Here is a 26596-nt window from a genome sequence, read left to right on the forward strand (position 1 = left end):
GTTTACATATAGTTTCAGACTTTGCCACACTTACAGGGAATTTTTGTATTTACATATATAGCCACACCCCCACCTCTTTAATCAGTGCGATAAACATTGTAACCACAAAAACAGAACTTGCTGAGCCAGGTTTCAGAAAACACAATTACATCAGCATCAGTTGATTTAGCCCAAATCCTAACCCCATCAATTTTTGACAACAGGCTGCGTACATTTAAATGAAAAATACCAAAACCAGATCTTGATTTAAAATCAGAGGGGGTTTGGAGACATTGTATATCAGGGCCAGGGTTAGGTTGCACGTTACCTGATATCAACAAAAGAAGATAACTAGGCACCTCGGTTTAATAACATTGTACAGCTTCTCTTTTTTAAGAGACCTACCCGCAAGCGAATTCTACAAGTGAGTTTCCAGACAATACAAAACAGTCATTTAAAACCATTAGACCTTGGTAGTGCAACAAATTTGTACTGTTCACATCATGCCACAAATACATCGGCACTTGGACGAGTGGACCGAGTGAAAAAGAGCGAGTCCTGCAGACAAAATGTCTAATGGACGGGAGAGAGCACATTGTCAGATGTCCTCACCCAGCAGCAATGTTCGTTTTCTCCAGAGTTCAGTAAAGTCAGTGCAAGGTGCAATATACACAAAATAGTCGTTTTCTCTGACAAATGTAAAAAAATAGAGACCAAAGAATGTAAGGGGAGGACAGCTGTATGTATGAGTCTGAATGTGAGTATTTGCGCGTGTGAGTAGATTGGGTGTTGAGGTCGTAGGTACAACTGTAAGCAATTCCGATCTCAAATGTCTGTTTAATGTGAGAAACAACATGAAAAACACCTGTTAGACCATTACAATGCGGACTGTCATGCATTTTTACTATTACCAACAAGACAACGAAGTGATACGTGTCATGGAGACTTATAACGGATACTTTCCAAACACCAAAGTTCCCGCGCTGGGCGATACTGTTTACTACACTATTATTCATACAATCCAAATCATACTCTTATTTTTAACCGAATATCTTTGCAAAGGTGTTCCTGTGTCAATTTAGAGCTTGGAATATTGTAAATTGTTGATTTCAGCGATCCTAAGGTCCACAGCATCGTGGAGAGAGCTGTGAGGAGCATTCTGGGTGAGCAGTCCAAAGAGCCCAGTAAGCAACCTGCTCAGCCCATCTCAGGTGGTGGTGGAGGTGGGCCCAGGCTCCTCCTGGCCCTGTGGCTTCAGCCAGAGGAAGGCCATTCAGAGCACCCAATCCTTATAAGCGGGATGGCCGTGGGCCATGGTGGCGGCCGTAGTGGAGAAGCTCTCCTGCATGTTAAAGGACCCTTCCCCTCACATCCCTTTCTCCCGGGCTGCTGCTTTTGACTCTGTGTGGTCGATCCTCGGGAGAATCAGTCAGTCCTTCTCCACCGATGACCTGCAGAGCCCTTTTTATACGAGCTCTGTTTGTGCCTTTGTGGCGGACGAGGTGCAGAGCTGCTTCCAGCCCCCTGCAGCCACCCTACCAGTCCCCACTGTCCTCGCGGTGGCCGCTTCCACCACACTACCAACTGACATCCAAGCAGGTGAGTAGCACTGATAGAGAGCACTCTGACAGATGCCTGTTCTGATGACATCTTGGTTCCTTGTAGTAGTAGAGCTCATCAGGATTGTTGTTGTCACCCATAACACAGACCCGGCTTCTTCCCACCTCGAGGTTGTAGACATCACCACTAACACAGAGGCATATCAGGCTTCTTCCCACCTGGAGGTTGTGGACATCACCACTAACACAGAGGCAGACCCAGGTTCTTCCCACCTGGAGGTTGAGGACATCACCACTAACACAGAGGCAGATCAGGCTTCTTCCCACCTGGAGGTTGTGGACATCACCACTAACACAGAGGCAGACCCAGGTTCTTCCCACCTGGAGGTTGAGGACATCACCACTAACACAGAGGCAGACCCAGGTTCTTCCCACCTGGAGGTTGAGGACATCACCACTAACACAGAGGCATATCAGGCTTCTTTCCACCTGGAGGTTGTAGACATCACCACTAACACAGAGACAGATCAGGCTTCTTTCCACCTGAATGTTGTGGACATCACCAGTAACACAGAGGCAGACCCAGGTTCTTCCCATCTGAATGTTGTGGACATCACCTCTAACACAGAGGCAGATCCGGCTTCTTCCCACCTGAATGTTGTGGACATCGCCTCTAATACAGAGGCAGACCCGGCTTCTTCCCACCTGAATGTTGTGGACATAACCCCTAATACAGAGGCAGAGCCCATCTCTTCCCTCTTGGAGGTTGTGGACGTCACACCTGAAGAAAGGACTCTCACGATGGCCGTCTTCGCCACTCTGCCAGCTGACATCCAAGCAGGTGAGTAACACTTAGAGAGCACTCTGACAGGTGTCGTTTGTCATGACATCTTAGCAGAACCTTTCAACTGGCCAGTGTTAAGAAGCTACGGTTTGCATTAGTTTACATTCTGATCCTCTTTTTTCCCTTTCCAGAGGATGTTGCTGTGGTCATCCCGGATGTCACCCCACACGTCACCAAGGACGTAACACTGGATGTTCCATGCAGAGCTAGGAAAGGGGCAGTCCGGCGATTATTTTGCAGGCTTTGGAGGGCAGTGTGCTGCTGCGCCTGCCACAAGGAAGAGGAGGAACAATATTAATTATTCATCACACCTGCAGAAAAGGGATTGAACCATAGAGCATTAAATGATTCACATTATAATTGAACTCAATTCTGCTTTTCTTCTGTTTACTACTTAATTTCTTAACTTTTCTATAAACTTTCACTTTGCAAGTGTGGATTAGGTTGTGTAAATAAGTGGGACACATCCCAATGTTGATGCTTTGAATAATTTGCTTTGTACATTTAAAAAAAACATGTCTTATTTGACAACAAAAACAGAGGGCGCTGAACCAACGTTGAGTTGAGGTGCAACCAAATATTTGAATCATCATAGAAAAGGAAAAAGCCCAACTCTTGCTCACTATAAAAAATGCATTGTTTTATTCAAGCAAGGTTAAAAGATTAACGTTTCGGCCTAGTCTTTGACGATATGCAAGTTCTATCTGCCCAGTAAAAGGGTGACCCAGACTCACCCTGGTTCTTGAGGGTTGAAGACAGTGAAAAATGATCATTAAGTAAATGGGACTTGCTAGGCCTGAAAGCCCTCTGCCTCTACCTCTGTGTGGTTCATCTCAACTAAGAGCTTGTGTGGGTTGTCTTTCTCTGTGGGTGTGAATCACTATGACCTCTCCCTCTGCCTGCCATTTGGCTGATCAGAAGCCATCTGCTCTTTCTTGCTCACATGAACAGGAGGAATGGCCTCTGGGGTAACCTCCATCTATCTAATGCCTCTTCCACCTCCACTTTCTGGCTGTGTTTGATTGAGGTCACTCGTTCTCTCTCCCTGGGTGTTGGATAGTTCCTCCTCCTCTGTGTCTTTGTGAGGGTGGAGGGAGTTATCCTGTTCCGGCGCCCTCTAAGGGTGTGCATCATAAACTCTTTCGGTGTGTTGAAGGGTTCAGTGGTTTTGGAGGGAGTCTGAAGTTCGATCTCTAGCGATAAGTGTAGGGGCTGTCCCGTGGTGGTGTCCCCCTCCCTCCAAAGGAGGAGCAACTGAGACATGTGATGAGGCCAAGGAAGATCACTCTGCAAGGACGGGATAGGACACATCACAACACTGCAGCTCATTCATATTCAAACACACCTCAGAGTACGGACACAAACATGGACCCCCCCCCCCCCCCCCCCCACACACACATAGACAATGAATTTACCTGTACATATCAGAATCATAGCTAGACCAAATATTTAAGTCCCTTTGAACAGAGTATGGTAGAAGTTTGTGTCAAGAACTGCCATGCTGTTGGATTTTTCACACTCAACACTTTTCCCTGAGTATCAACAATGGTCCACCACCAAGGGGGGGAAACTCAATAGGAAGGTGTTCTTAATGTTTTGTTCACTCAGTGTAGATCATTCCCTAGCATATACTTTCATTTGTATGCGTACTGATACTGTAAATACACAAATTATATTAATGTTATCTACAATATATTATAATACCGTAAGCCACCCTGCTGCAGGGGCATTTCCTCCTACAATTTTGAGCTGATTTTCTTCACTTTAGCAATATTTTGTATCTTTGTTCATTTTCACATTTATTGTGTTTGGAATGGCACTGTTACTACAGGAGATGATGCTATCATAAAGTATTAGATGTATGTATGTAGGATAATTACCCATAATGCTCACTGACAGAATTTCCTAGTTCTGACTTGAAGGGCCATCTATGATGTAGGGCAGGTCAGTAACCAAATGATTTTACTGTGCCCAGTCGCACACAGACTTTTATGGTCACACAAGTTGCCACCGGTGGATTCAAAATGAGTAGCCTAACAATTATTTACATGGCCCCAGGTACATTTGCAACCAAATTATTTTTCTGTGAGAAATCAATAATAGTTAAACACATAGGATAACAGTCAGCAATTGACAGTGAGCAATGAGCAAGATAAGCATAGACGGGAAGTTGACAATAGCTTATTATTAGTGTAAATTAATCAGATCCAATGATTTACCGCCCTTAGGGTGGGGTACCGCTAGTCATCATTATTATAATCACCATCTCAATCATTATCACCATACCATCATAGACTTATTCTTCTGTACCTGAGACTCATCTGACACTACCTTAGACATGGCAGTCTGCAACTCAATACACTGCCCCTGCATGGTGTTCAGCGTCCCCTGCATGTGGTTAATCGACTGCTTAACATCGTTCAGCAGGATCTGAATCTCAAGCCTGCAAGAAATCAGGTGGTTCAACACACTGAGATGGCGAGAGGCTTCAGACCATGCCCATTGGACCATCTTTAGGATTCGTTCTCACTTAACACCAATCTAATTAGGAATGTAACTTTGTGCAGAAGATGTTACTATAGTGTTATTTAGAAGAGAAAAAGTGTACTTTGTCAGGCGCCAAAAGGATGACGGCATGTCTCCCTGCTCCAGTGAGCTCTGCTGGCAGGTCTTGCTCACTGTTGGAGAAACAGGAGCCAAATTAGAGGAAAATATCTATGGTTGTTCAGCAATGAAACGTTCATGACATAATGGGGATTGTCCTTCCCTGTGAAAAGAATAACAGCTGGGGTTTACTTTCTCACTATTAGATCATGTAATACAATCTTTAAACCCATCAGAAGTGTAGTGCTTACCTCCATTAAAACATTGGTCCATGTTATTTAGGCTATAGCTTGACGCATATCCTTACCTTGGACAAGCGTATCCAAAAGGCCTGTCCAGTCGTGCGTGAAGATACCTTTAGGCAGATAAAAGCGCGGTACGGGTTGAGACATGCTCGGTAATGTGAATCTGTAACACTGATATAAAAACACGTTTTCATTTATAATTTACACTGTAGAATGACCTGCAAGCCAATCAGAATCTAGTTTTAAACAACACTGTGGGTTCCATGGAACGTCACAAACATATTAGGCCACTTGCTTCCCAGATTACAGTCACTGAACATGGGTTTAATAGCTATAATGGCTATATGTACACTATATGCACATCGTATTGAATTGAGATTACATTTACTGCATCACTGTAATTATGTAGCCTAATCCTATGGGGATCATATGTGAAATGTCAGAATCATGGCACATGAAAACATAATGAAATTGACTGCAGATTATAAAATTCACTGTGACACAATATCCATGTAATTCCAATTAAATTACTTTGAACCAACGTGGAATAAACATTGAATTGATGTATGTGCCCAGTGGGAAGTGATCAATTCGAAATGATTGAATACATACAGTATTACAAAGAAGGAGATACAAAAATTGCTTAGAAAAGCTTGAAAAAGTCTCATTTCCCCGGGCCACTCAAAAGTCAAATGTATGTACGCATTACAGTACATCGCTGTGTAAATGATGTGCAGGAGAGCTCCATGAAATCAGTGACATGGTCAAGATGGCGACATGAGAGGGTGGAACATTTCTAGCTGAGGAACAATTTTTGGGTTCTCTGATAAAGTTTATAGTTTTAGACTGCAGTTGGAATTTGTTTTTCGTTTTCACAAAAAACGATATCTAACCATACAATGAATAATTTTGTAATTTATCAACCCATTGACATATTTTTGACGATTTCCAACGAACAAGCTAGCTATCGAAACGTTTCAGCGTGTGCCGTTAAGTTAGCCTGCTAACGTCTTCATAGCTAGTAGCATGTAATCAGGACATGACCAAACTGTTGCTGAGATAATGGATGTTGAAACTTCCAAGGAGAAAAGAGGCATTGTTGAAACTCACTCATATGCTTGCAGTGTAAAAAAGGGGGGTGAATGCGATTCATACCCGAATACCCCAACCAAGGAGCAACTTCCAAAGAAGCTGAGAAGTGAACCATCAATGAGCCAGCTACAGGACAACATCGTCCGCATCCTCACGGCTAAAATCAAAGAGAGTACAGATAACATCATGAATTTGGTGTAAAAGAACACTGTCAGTATCGTTAACCTGAAGAAATCGATTGATTTCAGTGCTGAGGAAGTAAAAACTCTGAAGCAGCAGAACGCAACATTGAACATTCAGGTTGAAAAGCAGGAGAAGAAACTCACTGAAATGGAGTCAAAAGGTAAACGAGAATGACCGGTATAGTCGGAGATGGACTCTTTCGAATTTATGGAATAGCAGAAAAACCTGACGAGAACATCAAAGCAAGACATTTGCAGGGCAATAGGAGGAGCGAAATGTTGTTGCAGGTTCTCTGGATGTAGTGCACCGCCTGGGTAGGCTGAGAGATGGGGAAAACAACCAGCCACCACGACCAGTGGTCATGAGATTCATCTCCAGTGAGGGACATGACATGGAAAAGTGCAAAGAAAAATGACTATTTAAAGAAGAACAACCTGAGGTTCAAGGAGGATCTGACAGCATTTGACAAAGAAGCTCAGAATCATCTGAGGCTGGATTTATCAAGTGAGTTGTGCAGGACTGAGTTTTATTTGCATCTGATAAAACTTTATATTTCTTGCAACTAGTAAGAACTTTTCTTTTTGTGAGACCCTGGTTCATGTGAACGTATACAAGTTTAATATTCTTCATCTAGTCACTGTGATAGTAAATGTCCATTTCTGTTTTTCTATTAATGCCAGGTGAATCGTAATATTTTTAAGAGACAGGAATGAGGTTTCTAAAGCAGTTTCCTGTATTGAAGACTTTTCCTTAGTTTCGGGTTGGAAAATGAATATCAGTAAGTCAGTCTTATTTCCATTCAAGGAGTGTGTTTTACAGGAAGTATTTGGTATCCCAATTAAAGATAAGGTTACTTATATTGAAATTGTTTTATGCAAGGATGAAAAACAAAGGACTGAATTGAACGTTAACTAATTGAACCTCGGGTTGATGAGAGATATTTTGTTATACGGTCGAATATTATTATCCAAAGCTGAAGGGTTATCCAGATTGGTTTATGTCTCGCTGTCACTTGACTTACCCCCTAAAATTGTAAAGGACTTAGATACGATTATTTATAGTTTTATTTGATGTGATATCCACAAAAATTATGTGGATATATTGAAGCAACATCTCAAGACATCAGTCAGGAAGTTAAGGCTTGGTCGCAAGTGGGTATTCCAAATGGACAATAACCCCAAGTATACTTCCAAAGTTGTGGCAAAATGACTTAAGGACAACAAAGTCAAGGTATTGGAGTAGCCATCACAAGTCAGGGGACTTCAATCCTATAGAAAATGTGTGGGCAGAACTGAAAAAGCGTGTGCGAGCAAGGAGGCCTACAAACCTGACTCAGTTACACCAGCTCTGTCAGGAGAAATGGGCCAAAATTCAGTAAACTTATTGTGGGAAGCTTGTGGAAGACCAACCGAAACGTTTGACCCAAGTTAAACAATTTAAAGGCAATGCTACCAAATACTAATTGAGTGTATGTAAACTTCTGACCCACTGGGAACGTGATGAAAGAAATAAAAGCTGAAAGATATAATTATCTCTACTATTATTCTGACATTTCACATTCTTAAAATAAAGTGATAATTCTAACTGACCTAAAACCACGATTTTTTACTAGGATTAAATATCAGGAATTGTGAAAAACTGAGTTTAAATGTATTTGGCTAAGGTGTATGTAAACATAAGACTTCAACTGTACCTAGAAGTGCACACTATTCTTATTATTTTTTAATGTATGTATATAGTCAACTATACAACTTCCACTACTACTACACTTTATATCATCCAATAATATATAATTAAAAACACTCAACATGAAGAATTAATGCAATTATGTTAATTTCAAATATTTATTTTGAAATATAGATTAGGTGCTCTTCTTTTTATAGCAGGAAGTAAAGGGACTGGACAAGGCTTTGCCTATAGCTGAAAACATCCTGGAAATGAGCGAACGCTTCCTTGGTTTCTTCTTGGTGGAGCATACACTCTCTGTTCGGCAGGATTGTTGATCATTGACAATTGCTGGGGGAAAAATGTAAACATAACATTTTCTTTAACTGACCCTAGTTAGTGTGAATAATTAGTATTGCATTATTATTATTTAAATTGTAATATTCTACATAATTTACAAATGTAGGGCGGCAGGTAGCCTAGCAGTCTCAATCCGCCTATTTAACACAGAAGTGTTACATAGGCCCCCCCAGGGCTTAGACTGTTTAGTGCCAGAAAGAAGGGGATAAAAACATGCAAAAAATATATATACAACCACAGACCAAGTATAGGGCGTCGTGTTGGCTGTAGGGTTATGGTGTGGGCAGGCATAATCTACGGACAACGAATACAACTGCATTTTATCAATGGCAATTTGAATGCACAGAGATACCGTCACGAGATCCTTAGGCCCATTGTCGTGCCATTCATCTGCCGCCATCACCTCATGTTTCAGCATGATAATGCATGGCCCCATGTCGAAAGGCCTGCATACTCACCAGACATGTCACCCATTTAGCATGTTTGTGATGCTCTGGATTGACGTGTACAACAGCGTGTTCCAGTTCCCACCAATATTCAACAACTTTGCACAGCTATTGAAGAGGAGTGGGACAACATTCCATAGGCCACAATCAACAGTCTGATCAACTCTATGCGAAGGAGAAGTGTCACGCTGCATGAGGCAAATGGTGATCACACCAGATACTGACTGGTTTTCTGATCCACGCCCCTACCTTTTTTTAAGGTATCTGTGACGAACAGATGCATATCTGTATTCCCAGTCATGTGAAATCCATAGATAAGGGCCTAATGAACGTATTTCAATTGACTGATTTCCATATATGAACTGTAACTCAATAAAATCTTTTAAATTGTTGCATGTTGCGTTTATATTTATGTTCAGTACACATTTGAGTGTATTGACTTACCTGTTTCACTGACGGCAGGGGTCTGGTTCTGGGAAGGTGTTGGAGTGCAGTGGTTCTTCTTATTGACCTGCTTTGTACACTGGGTAACAAACAGTCATTTATACAGTAGGAGAAATTGCACACAAAGGGTATCAGTGTTCCATCATACAGTGTTCCATCATACAGACCATCATACTGTACATATAATGAATAAAAATAATCTTAAAAATGTGTATTTTGATGACATATGTACCTTTGGGTTGAGTCCACAGAGAGCGCTGAATCTTCCTCTCTTCTTTTCCTTTCTACAAGTTGTTAGAATCCCAGAATTACCTACCTCGTCACTGCCAAGTACATTGTGTGATGACAACTGTGTCATGGAGGGAGGTGAAGAGCTAGCCTCATTGCATTTAGCTAGTAGTTCCCTAGTTAATGATTTGACCAGGGCATCGTCAAATGCATAATCCGTTGACTTCATTGCAACCTGGAGCATCTTCTCTGACCCAAATTCTTGAAGAAGCCCCTTGTAGACAGCCTTGAAAATCTTTTTGATTTTCAGATTCTGGGGGTATGCTTGAGTTGGTTCAAGGCCTGAGGTGCCACAGAACTCAGACAGAATCCTCTTTGTGAGAACTCTTGATGTTTCACCAATGTCAGAGGATTCCAGTAATGTGAAAGGGGTGATCATTGACAGCAGTCTAACAATCAGTAAAAGTACCAAAGAGGTGTAGTCATTGCTAGTGGAGTCAAATGATGCATGTGTATCAGAGACCATGGCTGATGGAGTTGATGGATGCACAGAGGCACTAGACATCTCCAGATCTTTGTTGTCCATCTTGGATTCCACCTCTCCTAAAACTTGAATATCCACAGTTCCACCGTTGTGTGTGCTGCTGCCAGACAGAGAGGGTCCAGGCAATGATTTGGAACTAGACTGACGGCTAGTGGTCATGAGAGCCGGTCTGTCAGAGTCAAGTGTTCCAGCATCAGTTGGGGACAACCCATTGATTATGTTCATCAACTCTGATAATTCTTCTGATGAATTGGAGGCCACAGAACAGGTATCCATGACCTGATCGACCATTATATTGGTGAAAAGGCTCTTTGTGTCAAAGTAAACCTGTGAGGAACTAACGGAGATGGCAGAAGAGCTCGGCATAAGCCAACTTGTTTCCTGCAGAGAATCATCAGAGCTGATAGTTTGGCAGAAATCGGATCCTTGTGATGGTGGAGGAAGCCAGAAGACAATCTGCTGTAGCAGACGTTTTATTGACTCCGTAGCAAAGGAGTATACAAGGTCAGATGGAAACTCCCTGGATTCTTCAGAAGCATTCAATCCTGTCTTCAGTTTCAAAAGAATAGAGTCAGACACGCTCTTGCCAGCTGGCACAAAAAGAGCCTGGGGGGTGTTGTGACTTTTTATGAGCTCATAAACTTTGTCAGTGAGCTCATGTGAGAAGTTCTGAAGACCGTCCCTGGGGCTGAGTCTCGCAAGTCTTCTTGTAAAAGAAGTGACATCATCTGCAGTGGCTATGTGTTCCGTATCTTCTCTTGGAATGACCTCCATAACAGTGTCAACTATGGCAGAGATGGTTTGCCTTGTGTAATTTGTTGACCCTTGTGAATGAGTTGAGGAGTCACTCATATCAATGACCGAACTCCTAATGATAGGACAATAGATTTCAACAGGCCACTCATTGGGGACTGGAGTGCCTGGAAGAGAATTTGTAAAATCACTCCGGGACCCTCTGGTCATGGCAGAGGTGATGGACAGGGAGGACTTTGAGGAGGATGGCCGGTGTATCTCGTGTCCATCAGTTCTCACCATGTCAACATCCTCCAACATGGAGCCCACGATGGAACGAGTCAAGAGGCCTTTCTCTGAGGTGCTCATCCTCTCTGACATAGACACTCTCCTCTGGATTGTCATCAAAGTCTGACTAATTAAGGCTTTGGAATAATTTACCATGCTGGTCTGGCTGCCTTCATGTTCACTGTAAGTCATTTGTGTAGAAGTAGCTGTTCTGCATATGGATTCGGCATGTTTGGGGGCCTCAACCACATTGTCTAGGAGGACCGGTTGTTGCTGGGCAAAAAAATCCTTGACCTTGATGAACACATTGTTGAACAGGTTTACAGTGCCTGGCCAAATGATCTTTCCTTTCACATTGGCCCTGTTCTGAACACTGACAGGAAGGTTTGAAGCTGACAGGGATCTCTCTAACTGGCCAGACACTGAAGCATCAGACATTTTAGTGATCTGGGTGAAGCTATTAAGGTCTTTAGTGATGCTTATGACGATGTTGGATGCTGCAGAATTGGTGTGCAGAGAAGAGGTGAACAAAGGTGGAGTTCCACTCTTCTGAAGGATTTTGACATCTCTATCATCACCATCGTTACTGGACTCTGCACAAATGTCTGCACTTCTACCATCAAGGCTGGTATTTACAATGCCAATTAACCCTGATTGAAGGATCCCACCAGCCATATGTGAGGCTTTCGTTTGAAACTCATCAGTACATAGTTTGTCAAAGGCTGTGGATTTAAGACTTCTAGAGTATGCCTCCTCCTCATCATTGTTGATCTCACCATGCAAATTGTCCTGTGTATTGACAGCATAGTCATCAACAGATAAATATGATTTGGAGGCGGCAAGGACGTCAATCTGAGAAACAACGGCATCCAAAAGCTTGGACAGGTCTTCTGTATCTCCTTTTAGGCTAGAGAGGCATTCCTCCATGGATTCCTCAGATTGATACACAGTGAGGATCTGACTAATGACCTCCTTGGTACAGGTTTGAAGGTCCGCTTGGATTTCAAGAGAATCCCTATTACAAGTCACCTGAGAATCTAAACTTTCACTAGGAGCCTGTTTGAGAGTCTCATCATGTATTGGTGTAACACCATCGATGACCTTTACAGAGTCTTGGCAGGGAGTGAGAAAATGCCTCAGCATTTCTCGAAATCTATGATATATAATACGAGCAGCATGAAGGGTGCTCACTTTTGAAATTCTGACATTTTCAGAGTGATGTGCCTGCATGGACTGAACAATAGTCTCCACATCTGTTACAAAAGTGTCCAGCAATTTAGATGCTTCAGAGTCTCCCAGTAAGCTGTTTGTAAAGGGGTTGACAGATCTCAGAGCTTCGCTCACTGCCTTTCTAGCCTTTGTCTGGAAAGACACACTGGAGAGTTTCTTCATATTTATAACTGGAAGACTCTGGGTAGATTCACTGTTGGTGGTGCTGTCCTGCAGACCAAGTGGAAAAGTGAGATGGGAGAGACATTGTTCACTGTCTAACAACTCAGATGGTGAGGGGGAACACGAACTGGTGAAATCATTCAAGTCAGACATGATGCCATCCACAAATAGAATGGCCTCCAGAGACTCTTCAGAATCACACTCTCCAACAGAAGATGAGAACTTCTCCATCACCTCAGTCTTATACAAGACAAGAACCTGGCTGGCAATCGCTTTTGTGGTGTCAAGGAGGACTTGGTCTTGCAAATACTTTTTGAGAGCCAAGAGAGGTTTTGGGGTCTCACTTTGTCCTTTTTGTTCATTCATAGATGAGGGGGTTATTAAAAGTGGTTTACAAGAAATGGAGTCCGATGTGTCAGCCTCACCATTACTCGAATGACCGATGTCTAGGCACAAAGTTGGAACCATTGTGAAATAATCTTTTGTGCTCCCCACAAATGTACTTGCGAGATACCCTTTTTCTGGACAGGTAAGAATCCGCTTCAGCGTATTTTTCATGTCGTAGTAACAACCAACAGTGTAAGACCAGATCTTACTCTGATGGTTTTCAAGAAGGATCTGCTCACTCTGTGCAGGAGAGCAGGATGCCCTGATAGACTGGGTAAGATTGTCCATGTCTGAAACAAAGGTACTTACCAACTCAGAGGCCTCAGGGTCAATCATAAGGTCTCTGATCTCACCTATCCGAGGAGTTGGACTAGATGATATAGTGCCAGAACAACATGATGTACAACCCCTGAATCTTTTAACAATCTCCCGGATCGATTCAGTGGCCTTGGTCTGAAACTCCTCAGTGAGTAGTCTATCCATACTTTGTGTTGACAGACGAAGACTAGATTTGGCACCTTTGATATTGAGGTTGCTCTCTCCTTGTTTTAGCATCTCCTCAGGACTTTTACAAGCTTCAAGCATCTTCATATGGTCAGCAACAACACAAAGCAGTTCCCTCTTGTCGGGGTCATTTTCTTCCTTATTGCTGAAGTTCAAAACAGTGCCACTGAGGGCTGTCATGACCTGTCCTGTTAAATGTGTCATATCCACCTCAACACCATCCTCTCTGAGAACAACAATCTGCTCAACACTCTTCCCATTAATATACATCTGAAGTATGTTGGAAACGCCAGACACCATCTCCTCAACAACCTTGGTTCTGGAGACACCACCACTGGCAAAAATAACAGGGGACATTCGGCCAGAGATGGGAGTTTGGATGGCCACAGAGATTATGGAATTGACCTTCTTTGACACTTCTCCAACAATAACCCGGGATAGACTTTGAGTGTCTACCTGGTCCTCTCTTTGGATACAGAGGACATTGTTCAGCGACTCTTTGAAGGAATCCTGGACACCAGTGAGGAGACTGTCCTCAGTAATCCCAAAAAAGTCCCTGAGTGGCTCAGATGATATAGACTCACCATCTCCCTGAGTATTTGGCAACACTGTCTGAGACCTTTGAGAATACAAAGCAAACAATACAGCATTCCATATTAAATAGTAGACACGGTAGTGACATTAATACATCATTCAGTAATCAGTTAAACTGGTCATTAAGAGTAAACTGTTATGCAGATAACAAAACATATTTTCACAAAATGGGTTATGAATAGTTAGGTGAAACCGGTTTCTTTAGGAATGACTGAACATACCCATTACGTGAGGAGCTTGATTTGGCCGTGCAAGACCTTGAGGATTTGCTGCTGCCTCTCTTGCGAACCTTCAGGTTTGTGCTAGAGGATCTCTCTGATTCTGTCAGAGACTTGCTGGATACTGGAGACACATGGCTGTATATCCGTACAAAACGGAAAATTGCAGGGATGATGACCTCCAGGATGGCCTCAGATACAAACCGCACAATCTCCAGGCACATCTCTGCAAGCAATGCCCTCATCACCTGTAGGACCGAAACAGTGTAGGTAAATTACTCATAGCCGGGCTCTGAAACCAAGCTCCTCAAAGAGATACCAACAATCTCACATATGTTCATGAGAATCATGAAAGTGGCATACATTGGAAAGCATGAAAAGCAGTAGGCTACTAAAAAGCTCTTTGAATGAAACTGTTTGTGATAATGTGGATGATACTGTAGATAGATAAAAGGTTTGTATCTAATATTCTTGAAACATCTATTAATATATCTATGAATCATTTTCAGGGTTAAGGGACTTACAGGGTCCATCCTGCCAATGCTTAACTGCCTCCATTGCCTATAGGAGATAATTAGATGTTTTTAGCACCAAAAAGCACACCAACACACATACAATTTATAAAATCCTCCAGATGACATTGCATTCAAATACTACAATAGAAGTTTGGACATACTCCTCAGTAAGTTTTTCCAGAAACCGGATGATAATCGGGTTGAAAGCATCCGGATCGATTGGCGGGAGGTCAAGAGCCCTGGTCTGACAGGCCCTGGAGACACACTCACTTAGGATCTTCTCATTAGATTGTCCCTGGTGAGATGTCCCCTGAACTGCCATCCCAGAGAATTCCACAGATGTAGAGGGACCTGTGTGCAAAGCAGCATTCACCAAGGTAAAGAAGTCAGAAAACATGTAACCTTCTGAGGCAAATATGTATTAGCCAACTTTGTGTACTTTGTGAAGTTAAGTAGCCAAGAAAGTATAACATGTGCACTCTGCTATTAGTCCTCTGCTCAATAGATGTCCATACTAAATTAAATTTACATGCAAAAGGATTACATTCAGTGAAATTAGAGTTTCATTTATGACCTGCATCAGTGATCTGCTCCACTTTGTTTCTCTTGGTCCTCTTGGCCTAAAAAGACAATACAGTCAATGATATACACGTAGATACTGTATGAAGCCATTCCAATACAGCCCTTTGAGTAGAGCAAGGGTAAGACTGATTGCAGGGCTGTCCCCAACAACAACAAAAATATTTGTCGACCGAGAGTCATCCTGTTCTAATGTTAAAATGTATTTTTCCATATCAGACACAGCCTATGTGTTTGAATACAATCACCTACATAGGCACTGAGCTTGGCTGATGCTTTAAGCACACTGTTTGACACACAAATGACTCAGGAAAGAGCCCGATGGTGACACTGTATTATTACAGCATAGCAAAGATTAAAAACAGCCGAATCTGTGAAATGGCTTAATTCAACATTTTGCCGGTGCATGAGGCTTGGTGCTCACAGAATCAGTAGGCTATTAAACAAATACTCAAACAGGCAACAGAAGCTATATCTGTCTTATCCTGGAGATGTGTTGGGTAATTGTCCTGTTTAAAAACAAATGATAGTCCCACTAAACGCAAACCTGATGGGATGGCGTATCACTGCAGAATACTATGGTAGCCATGCTGGTTAAGTGTGCCTTGAATTCTAAATAGATCACAGACAGTCATCAGCAAAGCACCATCACACCTCCTCCATGCTTCATGGTGGGAACCACACATGCGGAGATCATCTGTACATGTGACAGGTTAAAGGAAATAGTCATAGCCTGTTATACATTTGTACTATTTTCTACATTGTAGAATAGTAGTAAAGACATCACAACTATGAAATAACACATATGGAATCATGTAGGTACCAAAAAGTGTTAAATATAAAATAGATTTTGATTTGGTTAACACTTTTTTGATACGTACATGATTCCATATGTGTTATTTCATAGTTTTGATGTCTTCACTATTATTCTACAATGTAGAAAATAGTAAAAAATAAAGAAAAACCCTTTTAACTGGTAATATATGGATGATTTACAAAGCCAGGCACATTTAACAATTAGGCTATTGATTATAGACCTAATTTAGTTGGGTTTTCCTCTCTCCTCAATTTTCTTAGACAATTAGGCTAAGGCAAGGGCTGTTTCCCCGTCTCTGCTGCTGCTGCTGCCTCTGCAACATTGTTCTCAATCCCAATATGCTGGTTAACTTTGCTATTATGCACATAGCAACATAGGAAAGGGCGGCAATTCTACGGAGCACTGAAGATTATGTTTCAGAACCACGGACAGCGACCGTATCCAATGCAGGAGAAAGCGCATTTGTTATAAAATAATATTTGATTTATTAGTGTTGCACCATTATTGTTACATAATATAACCATATACAATTTCAGTATCACGTCTTAGCGTGATGGACTATGCCATCCCTGTGGCCTTGGCAATGGATTAGTCAACTGAGACAGGCGCGAATCAGACAGGTGTCCATGTGCACCAGGAAGAAATTTTTTTTTTTACGACTGCTCGACTTAAGAAATCCCAGTCAACCAACAGCCTATTGACCAAACTGTCGACCAAATGGGGTCAGCCCTAGATTTACTATTAGGAGATAAAAGGGTATTGCATGGGCAATTTACCTTCCTCAGAGCAACATGCTATAGGGGCAGGTTATAGATATGAAAGATATCACAAATATCCACATCTCTGCTCAATCTATTCCCTTACCTTGACTTTATTTCTCTTCACGGCATCCTGCTCCATCTGAGGCAGGGGATTCTTCTTCACCTTATCCTCATCTTCATCACTCTGATTATCAACAAAATCTCTCTCGGCTGCATCAGTATCAGTGCTCTGTTCAACTGTGGACCTGTTGGCACTGGTCCTCCTCTTGGTCTAAAAAGACAATACAGTCAATGACATACTGTATGTTGCCGTTGCTATACAGGCCTTTGAGAAGAGCTACAGTAAACAATTGGTGATTGAATATTAAGAGATGGAAGTCTGTTGTAAGGACAATTTACCCTCCAACCTCACAACAACATGTTATATGGCATATTGGACAGGTTTAAAGTGTGGACATGTAAGAGCCCAGATTTCCCTTTCTCTCCTCAGTCTATTCTCTCACCTTAACTTTTCTCCTTGTCACAGCCTTCCGCTCGATCTGAGGCAGGGGATCCTTCACTTCACTATCTTCTGGATAGTTTAAACCCAGGATATCATTCTTCATTTTCTGGACTTGACCTTCCAAACTTTGATGATCATGTGGATCCTCTTCGTTTAAACTCTGGAAGAAAAAAGACCATTCTTTAAATGCTCATGGATATGGACAATATACCACAGCTAAGAGCTGTTCTTACACATGACACAACGCACATTTATTATAAAATGGTTAGCAACTTAATTAGGAAAGTAAAAATAAATGTTTCGTCATACCCGTGGTATATCCATACCCGTGGTATACGCTCCGATATACCACAGCTTTCAGCCAATCAGCATTCAGGACTCAAAACAACCAGTTTATAATGTCCAATATATTTAAAAAATTTACAGGACAGGTTTTCGCTATAAATACACATAGATCCTACTGCCTGATATCAAGATTCATAATTAATGCGTTATGGAGTCACTTATTATTATTATTATTATTATTATATTTTCGGTAGAATTATGATAAATAGCCTACTGCTGTTATCTTTGCAAGGATCATATTTCAAATCAAATCCATTTATATATCCCTTCGTACATCAGCTGATATCTCAGAGTGCTGTACAGAAACCCAGCCTAAAACCCCAAGCAGCAAGCAATGCAGGTGTAGAAGCACGGTTTGATGTATAGGTTATTATAATGCATGCATTTTTTTTTACAATATAAAAAATGATAATATTAGCGCCACATTAACGTTAGCCCACACCGCCACCCAGCTGCCACTACTTGCGGCACCCCTACCGTCATGTCCTGTAAACCCTGTGGCCCAGCATAAAAAAAGACGGTGCAGCGGTTCCTGCACCACTGCATGGGGCTTCTCTGTTAGCAATTCATAGGCTTACCTTATTATCCTCCATGGTTAAAGTCTATGGCTGGAGCCTATGTTCCCATCATGTAAAACTTTACCAAGTGATTACCAAAGAGATAAACTATCGCATTTTATACGGTAACTCAGCCAACGTCATAATGTGAATGCACTTTGACGTAATAAAACAACTTCAGGGATGACCGGTAATTCAATGCAATCAGCGACGCGATACTGGATCCCCATACCACTAAAAAGACCACTCGAAACAATAAATACTGGTGTATTAGCTACGTTTCCGTTTTTTTGTACAATAATGTGATGAGACAACAAATAAATAAGTAAACAACAGCCGACACCAATGATGAGCAATACATAACATTGTAAATAAGAATGTGTTCTTAACTGACTTGCCTCGTTAAATAAGGTTAAATCATTTAATAAAATAAAAATAACAAATCAAATGCAGTCATTTGAGAAGGACGCTTGATGGCGACTACAAACCAGTTTTGAATAAACGAGGACAGAAGCATTACATGTGTTGTTGGGTCAGAGGCGGAGGGTCAAAGTTGAAATGAGAAAAGATGGTGGCCCACGCAGAAATACACGTGGTTCACCATGGTGGCAGCAAAATAAACTTCAGAGATAGTTATTACAAATTACATGAGCTAAACGTGAATTAACAAGTATGGAATGGATGCAAACTGTAGCCCTGGCTAGCTACTGTGGCTAGCACGTTAGCTAACGTGTTACTGTATAGCTACAACAAGTATTCTAATCTTGAGAGAAACTCTTGTTGTCTGTGGTCCTGTAGCTCAGTTGGTACAGCATGGCGCTTGCAACGCAAGAATTATGGGTTCGATTTCTGGGAGCACCCATACATAAAATGTTTATGTGCATGGCCATTGCTTCGTCCCACAACAAACTATTGTTTATACAGACGACTCGTTGCAGAAGCTTCTGTACGTGTAGCCTTGCGTCCTTGATCAACCAACTCAAACGAAAATAACGTCTCCACTTAACAACGCCATATTCAGTATCTCTAGGAACAATACTTTGCGGGACGAAGCAAGCATGATCGTCGCTTTGGGTCAAAGTTATTGCTAAATGGCTTATACAGGGAGGCTGAAGAAATTCGGCTTGTCACTAAAAACGTTCACAAACCTTTACAGATGCACAATCGAGAGCATCCTGTCAGGCTGTATCACCGCCTGGTACAGCAACTGCGCAACGTATCACCGGGGAAAAACGACCTGCCCTCCAGGACACTTACACCACCCGATGTCACAGGAAGGCAAAAAAGACCATCAAGGACAACAACCACCCGAGCCACTGCCTGTTCACCCTGCTGTCATCCAGAAGGCGAGGTCAGTACAGGTGCATCAAAGCTGGGACCGAGAGACTGAAAAACAGCTTCTATCTCAAGGCCATCAGACTGTTAACCAGCCATCACTAACATTGAGTGGCTGCTGCCAACATACTGACTCCATCTATAGCCACTTTAATAATTACAAATATGATGTAATAAATGTGTCACTTATATTATATATATATTATATATTTATATGTACATATTCCTATTAATTCCTTTACACTTGTGTGTATAAGGTAGTTGTGAAATTGTTAGATTACTTGTTCGATATTACTGCACGGTCGGAACTAGAAGCACAAGCATTTACACTCGCAATACCATCTGCTAACCATGTGTATGTGATTTGATTGAATGTTTTCCCCATAAAACCTACCACTGCTTTGATTTCTAATTTGATCATTATTGGTTTATGCTGTGTTAAAATGTGTGTTTAAGCAATAAACAAATTTAAAAAAGAAACTCCTGGTTGTAAACTGATTGCAGTAGCTATGTTTTTGGTATCGCTCTGCGTGTCATTCCTCAACTGTCTGGATTTTACATTCATTTTGGATCTCCACCAAACTGACACACTAAATTAACTAACTGTTTATAACTATGCTATAATCCCACTGAAACATGAACAAGCCTCATTCAGATGATTTTATATGGTCCTTTACACACCAGCTCCGTGGGAAAATTGGATCCTGGCCAAAGGCACAAGTTCATTCAACAGGTGTGAGACATCGAGGATGAGTTTTTGACAATATTAATGTCAACTGCCATATGTTGATGTACATGTCCAACTGGTTTCCTCCTATTTTCAGACTACTGATACCAGACTAGTGTTTTATCACGTGGCCACAGATACTCCCCTATTCTGTCAGTGGTTCCAGATCTACAACAGACAACTGTGTGCGAATAGCATACAGTATTTAGCAACAGAGAATTAAAATTCCATTGTTATGAGAAAATCATACTTTTTTTAAGTGTCTTGTGCCGTCCCAAACAAAGTACAATAAAATGAAATTGAAATTAAAGCTAAAGGGAATATGCAGTAGGGTTGATAAAGGTCAAGATAAGTTTGACTGGGACTAAAGGAAGCGTAGGATGTTTGGTAACATTTGGCATCCTAAACTTGTTTACATGTGACAAAGTAGGCTACAGGACCATATAGTGCTTCTACCCAAGTGGTGGCCCATCATGTCTTTAGGAGCTACAGTCTTTTTTTTTCTTTTTTTCAGACAAGGGAACATTTACATCAATGTATGGATAGAGACTTCAGCTTTCTTCTCATGTGTATATCCTGTCAAACGATAAACGTTGCACAAACCCCGCACTTTTAAAATGGCTCTGTTCCTATGGAAATGTGCACATGTTTAGAGAGAGTAATTGGTTACATATTTCATGTCGAACCTAGACTTTCAAATCTCTTATTCCCCAACAACTGACAATTGGGACCTCCCCCCTATCTCGGGCTCTGTAATAGTCACATTTTTTCTGACGATTATCAGAATCCCACAGTTCTTAGCTTTCTAACAGTACTTAACTGGCATTCTGCCCCTGAGCAAGGGAGTTAACCCACTGTTCCCCGGGCGCCGATGACGTGAATGTCGATTAAGGCAGACCCCGCACATCTCTGATTCAGAGTGGTTGGGTTAAATGCGTAAGACACATTTTAGTTGAATACATTCAGTTGTACAACTGACTAGGTATTCCCCTTTCCCTTTCCCTAAGCATGTTTCTGTAAGGACCGAAATGTACTTTATGAGGGCAGTATACAATATTATGCATCGTTTATAAAATGCCACCAGAGGGCGTCAGAGTTGAACAGGTTAAGAACAGCTATGGCTACAGACAAACAGGTATTCGTTGGTATAAGTACTTTAAGGAATGAGCAGCAAGGCAGCATGATTTCAACAAGCACTTCACCTGTCATTGCAATACAATTCTAACTAGGCCTCTATACAAACAGCAGTAGAGCTAAGTATAGCTTTCCCCCCCAAAAAACACAAAGTTCTACGTAACAAATACCCAGTGTTTTTAATCCAAACCATGAAACAGTGTTTTTACTATGAGGAGAAAACAACCTTTTGTGTCTAAGACACCAAAACCAGTTTGACTTAGGGTAATATATTAACATTCCAGTTTGATCCGGTTAAGATCTGAAGAGTTCAAAAGAGGTTTGAATGTTAAATGCAATGATATACATTCTCAATAAGTTAACACTGTAGGCTGCTGTTGTGTATAGCGTATTAGACTTGGAGGGCTATAGTTCTTTTCTCCAAGGCACAGGTATGGAACAAAACATGCACGGAGGAGGACTAAAATGAACTTCAAAATATCAAGGAAGTGGGATTCAAACATGTGTTAAATCATACAGAAATATGCATGCCAGAGGGACCATTTTGAAACAAAATAGTAAAATAATTTCTTTGTGGGAAGCATTACATACATTTTTGTGTGAAATCATACAAATCTGCCATTTCAATGAAAATACAGTACTGCATTCAAAAACAAATTGCCCTAACAGGCACCTATGTTTCCTGTAACATTCACTATTTTCCAAAAACTTAAAACACGATTTTCTATTCAAATTTTTTATACAAAAATGGTTTTAATTACATGTAAATTATCGTCTATGTGTTTACAGATGGGCTTTGTACTTACTTTGTAAGTGTGGAGTAGGTTGTATAAATAAGTGGGAAACATCACAAGTTTAATGCTTTGAATAATTGACTTTGTACATTAAAAAAATATATGTATTATTTGACAACAAAAAAACAGAGGGCGCTCAACCAACGTTGAGTTGAGGTGCAGCCAAAAATTAGATCATCATCATAGAAAAGGAAAAAGCCCAACTCTTGCTCACTATAAAAAATGCATTGTTTTATTCAGGCAAGGTTAAAGATTAACGTTTCGGCCTAGTCTATGATGATATGCAAGTTGACTTAGCACATCTATTTCCTTCTTAAAATGTCAACATTCTGGAAAGTAGAGTTGTGCAAAAGCTCATTTCACAACTAAATATACTCATCAGAAAATGTGGGGATTAACTTCAGAGCGCATGCATTTCAAGTATTAGCTCTACCGTAGAGGCACATCCCCTTACTATATAATAGCAGGTTTGCCATTTTGAGAACTTTTTTTTTCTTCAAAGTCCTCCAGTGAAAGAACCTTCCCATGGTACCAGCTATCTTTCAGTAAGGCACGGATGGGATTTGAACCCATGATCTTCGGTTTACAAGACAGACGCCTTACCGCTTGGCCACCATGCCACTCAATGCTGCAAGATATTTATCAACATTCTGGAAAGTAGGAGTTGTGTAATGTGAATTTGGCACACAAATACTCAGTGGAGAACCTTGGGATTGAACCAAGTACTAAAATAGCATGCACTCCCCCTCTGAGCTTCGATCCAATTTTATTTGCAGATAAAATGCAATATTAATACAATGTACTTTTTATATACACCACTCCATTGAAACTACAATGAAATGATAGCAGCAATTCTAAATACACGCAAGTATGGACAGTCATCTAACCCATGAACTTCAGTTTTTGAAAATGATGCAATTGAAGTTGGCAACCATGCCACTTCTGTTACATAAATGTACGAACAGGGATTGAACACATGTTCTTCAGATTACAAGAGCAAATTATTTAGCACGTCTCTGTTTCCTGCTGAGAATTTCAACATTCTGGAAAGTAGGAGATGGGCCACTGCAAAAATTTGAATGGAGAAGCTGCGGATTGAACCCAGGACCTCATACATGCGAAGCATGCGCTCTACCACTGAGCTACATCCCCTTTCTGGGAAAGAAATGGTTTTTTCTTATTTTTTTAAATTTCACCTATAATTAATCAGGTAAGCTAGTTGAGAACAAGTTTTCATATTCAACTGCGACCTGGCCAAGATAAAGCAAAGCAGCGCAACACAAACAACAACACAGAGTTACAGATGGAATAAACAAGCGTACAGTCAATAACACAATAGAAGAAAAAAAAGAAAGTCTATATACAGTGCGTGCAAATGGAGGTAAGGCAAGAAATAGGCCATAGTAGCGAAGTATTTACAATTTAGCAAATTAACACTGGAGTGATAGATGAGCAGATGATGATGTGCAAGTAGAAATACTGGTGTGCAAAGAGCAGAAAGTATATTAAAACAATATGGGGATGAGGTAGGTAGATTGGGTGGGCTATTTACAGATGGGCTTTGTACAGCTGCAGCGATCAGTTAGCTGCTCAGATAGCCGATGTTTAAAGTTAGCAGTGTTGCCAACACCTCAGTAAGGAAAGTAGCTATTGGCTGTCCTAAAAGTCACTAGAAGTTGCTAAATGATGTCATCACCTAATTTGCATAATTGTCCATGTGCATGTAATTGTGATGGACACTGTAGGAGTGAGGAATAACATTGTGGAAGAGACAAAAAGTGAGTAAAATGAAAATGTCTGCAAGTATTCAGAGGGGTCCGAATACTTGCTAAATACAGCGACTAAGTCGCTAAGTTGGCAACACTGAAAGTTAGTGAGGGAAATATGTCTCCAGCTTCAGCGATTTTTGCAATTCGTTCCAGTCATTGTCAGCAGAGAACTGGAAGGAAAGGCGGCCAAAGGAGGTGTTGGCTTTGGGGATGACCAGTGAGATATACCTGCTGGAACGCGTGCTACGGGTGGGTGTTGTTATCGTGACCAGTGAGCTGAGATAAGGCGGAGCTTTACCTAGCATAGACTAAAAAGATGACCTGGAACCAGTGGGTCTGGCGACGAATATGTAGCGAGGGCCAGCCGACTAGAGCATACAGGTCGTAGTGGCCATATCAATACAATTGACCCTTTCTTTACACTGTTCTAATGAAAGTACATTTCCATAATATCATCTAGCTTCCATAAACGTCGAACAAGGCTTGAACCCAGGATTGAACCCATGTGCTTCAGTTTACAAAAACAGATGACTTAGCACATCTATTTCCTTCTTAAAATGTCAACATTCTGGAAAGTAGAGTTGTGCAAAAGCTCATTTCACAACTAAATATACTCATCAGAAAATTTGGGGATTAACTTCAGAGCGCATGCATTTCAAGTATTAGCTCTACCGTAGAGGTACATCCCCTTACTATATAATAGCAGGTTTGCCATTTTGAGAACTTTTTTTTTCTTCAAAGTCCTCCAGTGAAAGAACCTTCCCATGGTACCAGCTATCTTTCAGTAAGGCACGGATGGGATTTGAACCCATGATCTTCGGTTTACAAGACAGACGCCTTACCGCTTGGCCACCATGCCACTCGATGCTGCAAGATATTTATCAACATTCTGGAAAGTAGGAGTTGTGTAATGTGAATTTGGCACACAAATACTCAGTGGAGAACCTTGGGATTGAACCAAGTACTAAAATAGCATGCACTCCCCCTCTGAGCTTCGATCCAATTTTATTTGCAGATAAAATGCAATATTAATACAATGTACTTTTTATATACACCACTCCATTGAAACTACAATGAAATGATAGCAGCAATTCTAAATACACGCAAGTATGGACAGTCATCTAACCCATGAACTTCAGTTTTTGAAAATGATGCAATTGAAGTTGGCAACCATGCCACTTCTGTTACATAAATGTACGAACAGGGATTGAACACATGTTCTTCAGATTACAAGAGCAAATTATTTAGCACGTCTCTGTTTCCTGCTGAGAATTTCAACATTCTGGAAAGTAGGAGATGGGCCACTGCAAAAATTTGAATGGAGAAGCTGCGGATTGAACCCAGGACCTCATACATGCGAAGCATGCGCTCTACCACTGAGCTACATCCCCTTTCTGGGAAAGAAATGGTTTTTTCTTATTTTTTTTAATTTCACCTATAATTAATCAGGTAAGCTAGTTGAGAACAAGTTTTCATATTCAACTGCGACCTGGCCAAGATAAAGCAAAGCAGCGCAACACAAACAACAACACAGAGTTACAGATGGAATAAACAAGCGTACAGTCAATAACACAATAGAAGAAAAAAAAGAAAGTCTATATACAGTGCGTGCAAATGGAGGTAAGGCAAGAAATAGGCCATAGTAGCGAAGTATTTACAATTTAGCAAATTAACACTGGAGTGATAGATGAGCAGATGATGATGTGCAAGTAGAAATACTGGTGTGCAAAGAGCAGAAAGTATATTAAAACAATATGGGGATGAGGTAGGTAGATTGGGTGGGCTATTTACAGATGGGCTTTGTACAGCTGCAGCGATCAGTTAGCTGCTCAGATAGCCGATGTTTAAAGTTAGCAGTGTTGCCAACACCTCAGTAAGGAAAGTAGCTATTGGCTGTCCTAAAAGTCACTAGAAGTTGCTAAATGATGTCATCACCTAATTTGCATAATTGTCCATGTGCATGTAATTGTGATGGACACTGTAGGAGTGAGGAATAACATTGTGGAAGAGACAAAAAGTGAGTAAAATGAAAATGTCTGCAAGTATTCAGAGGGGTCTGAATACTTGCTAAATACAGCGACTAAGTCGCTAAGTTGGCAACACTGAAAGTTAGTGAGGGAAATATGTCTCCAGCTTCAGCGATTTTTGCAATTCGTTCCAGTCATTGTCAGCAGAGAACTGGAAGGAAAGGCGGCCAAAGGAGGTGTTGGCTTTGGGGATGACCAGTGAGATATACCTGCTGGAACGCGTGCTACGGGTGGGTGTTGTTATCGTGACCAGTGAGCTGAGATAAGGCGGAGCTTTACCTAGCATAGACTAAAAAGATGACCTGGAACCAGTGGGTCTGGCGACGAATATGTAGCGAGGGCCAGCCGACTAGAGCATACAGGTCGTAGTGGCCATATCAATACAATTGACCCTTTCTTTACACTGTTCTAATGAAAGTACATTTC

General features: G+C 41.2%; 2 protein-coding genes and 4 non-coding genes across 8 annotated transcripts; 1 reads left to right on the forward strand and 5 right to left on the reverse strand.

The window, feature by feature from the left end:
• The first annotated feature begins 1292 nt into the window (after window positions 1-1292).
• Window positions 1293-2882, forward strand: LOC116362594 (uncharacterized). Its single transcript, XM_031816687.1, has 3 exons — window positions 1293-1578; window positions 2041-2379; window positions 2514-2882. The coding sequence occupies exons 1-3, from the start codon at window positions 1293-1295 to the stop codon at window positions 2678-2680; spliced, it is 792 nt and encodes a 263-aa protein (XP_031672547.1). The 3' UTR covers window positions 2681-2882.
• An 86-nt stretch (window positions 2883-2968) lies between these two features.
• Window positions 2969-6700, reverse strand: LOC116362598 (uncharacterized). Of its 3 annotated transcripts, none has more exons than XM_031816692.1 (6): window positions 6650-6700; window positions 6387-6480; window positions 5294-5341; window positions 4991-5060; window positions 4693-4825; window positions 2969-3669 (listed from the first exon to the last, which is right to left on the reverse strand). In XM_031816692.1, exons 2-6 carry the CDS (start codon window positions 6436-6438, stop codon window positions 3322-3324), a joined length of 651 nt encoding a protein of 216 aa, XP_031672552.1. In that variant the 5' UTR covers window positions 6439-6480; window positions 6650-6700; the 3' UTR covers window positions 2969-3321. The 3 variants fall into 3 exon arrangements, with proteins under 3 accessions (XP_031672552.1, XP_031672553.1, XP_031672554.1); XM_031816693.1 differs by having other exon boundaries at window positions 5294-5402; XM_031816694.1 differs by lacking the exon at window positions 4693-4825.
• A 16222-nt stretch (window positions 6701-22922) lies between these two features.
• Window positions 22923-22994, reverse strand: trnat-ugu (transfer RNA threonine (anticodon UGU)). The gene has a single exon. It is a non-coding gene; the product is annotated as a tRNA-Thr (tRNA).
• A 460-nt stretch (window positions 22995-23454) lies between these two features.
• On the reverse strand, window positions 23455-23526 carry trnaa-cgc (transfer RNA alanine (anticodon CGC)). The gene has a single exon. It is a non-coding gene; the product is annotated as a tRNA-Ala (tRNA).
• Window positions 23527-24930: 1404 nt separating this feature from the next.
• trnat-ugu (transfer RNA threonine (anticodon UGU)) lies at window positions 24931-25002 on the reverse strand. The gene has a single exon. It is a non-coding gene; the product is annotated as a tRNA-Thr (tRNA).
• A 460-nt stretch (window positions 25003-25462) lies between these two features.
• Window positions 25463-25534, reverse strand: trnaa-cgc (transfer RNA alanine (anticodon CGC)). The gene has a single exon. It is a non-coding gene; the product is annotated as a tRNA-Ala (tRNA).
• Window positions 25535-26596: the final 1062 nt, after the last annotated feature.

The sequence above is a fragment of the Oncorhynchus kisutch genome, unplaced genomic scaffold (assembly GCF_002021735.2).
Source record: "Oncorhynchus kisutch isolate 150728-3 unplaced genomic scaffold, Okis_V2 scaffold853, whole genome shotgun sequence".
Lineage (NCBI taxonomy): Eukaryota > Metazoa > Chordata > Actinopteri > Salmoniformes > Salmonidae > Oncorhynchus > Oncorhynchus kisutch.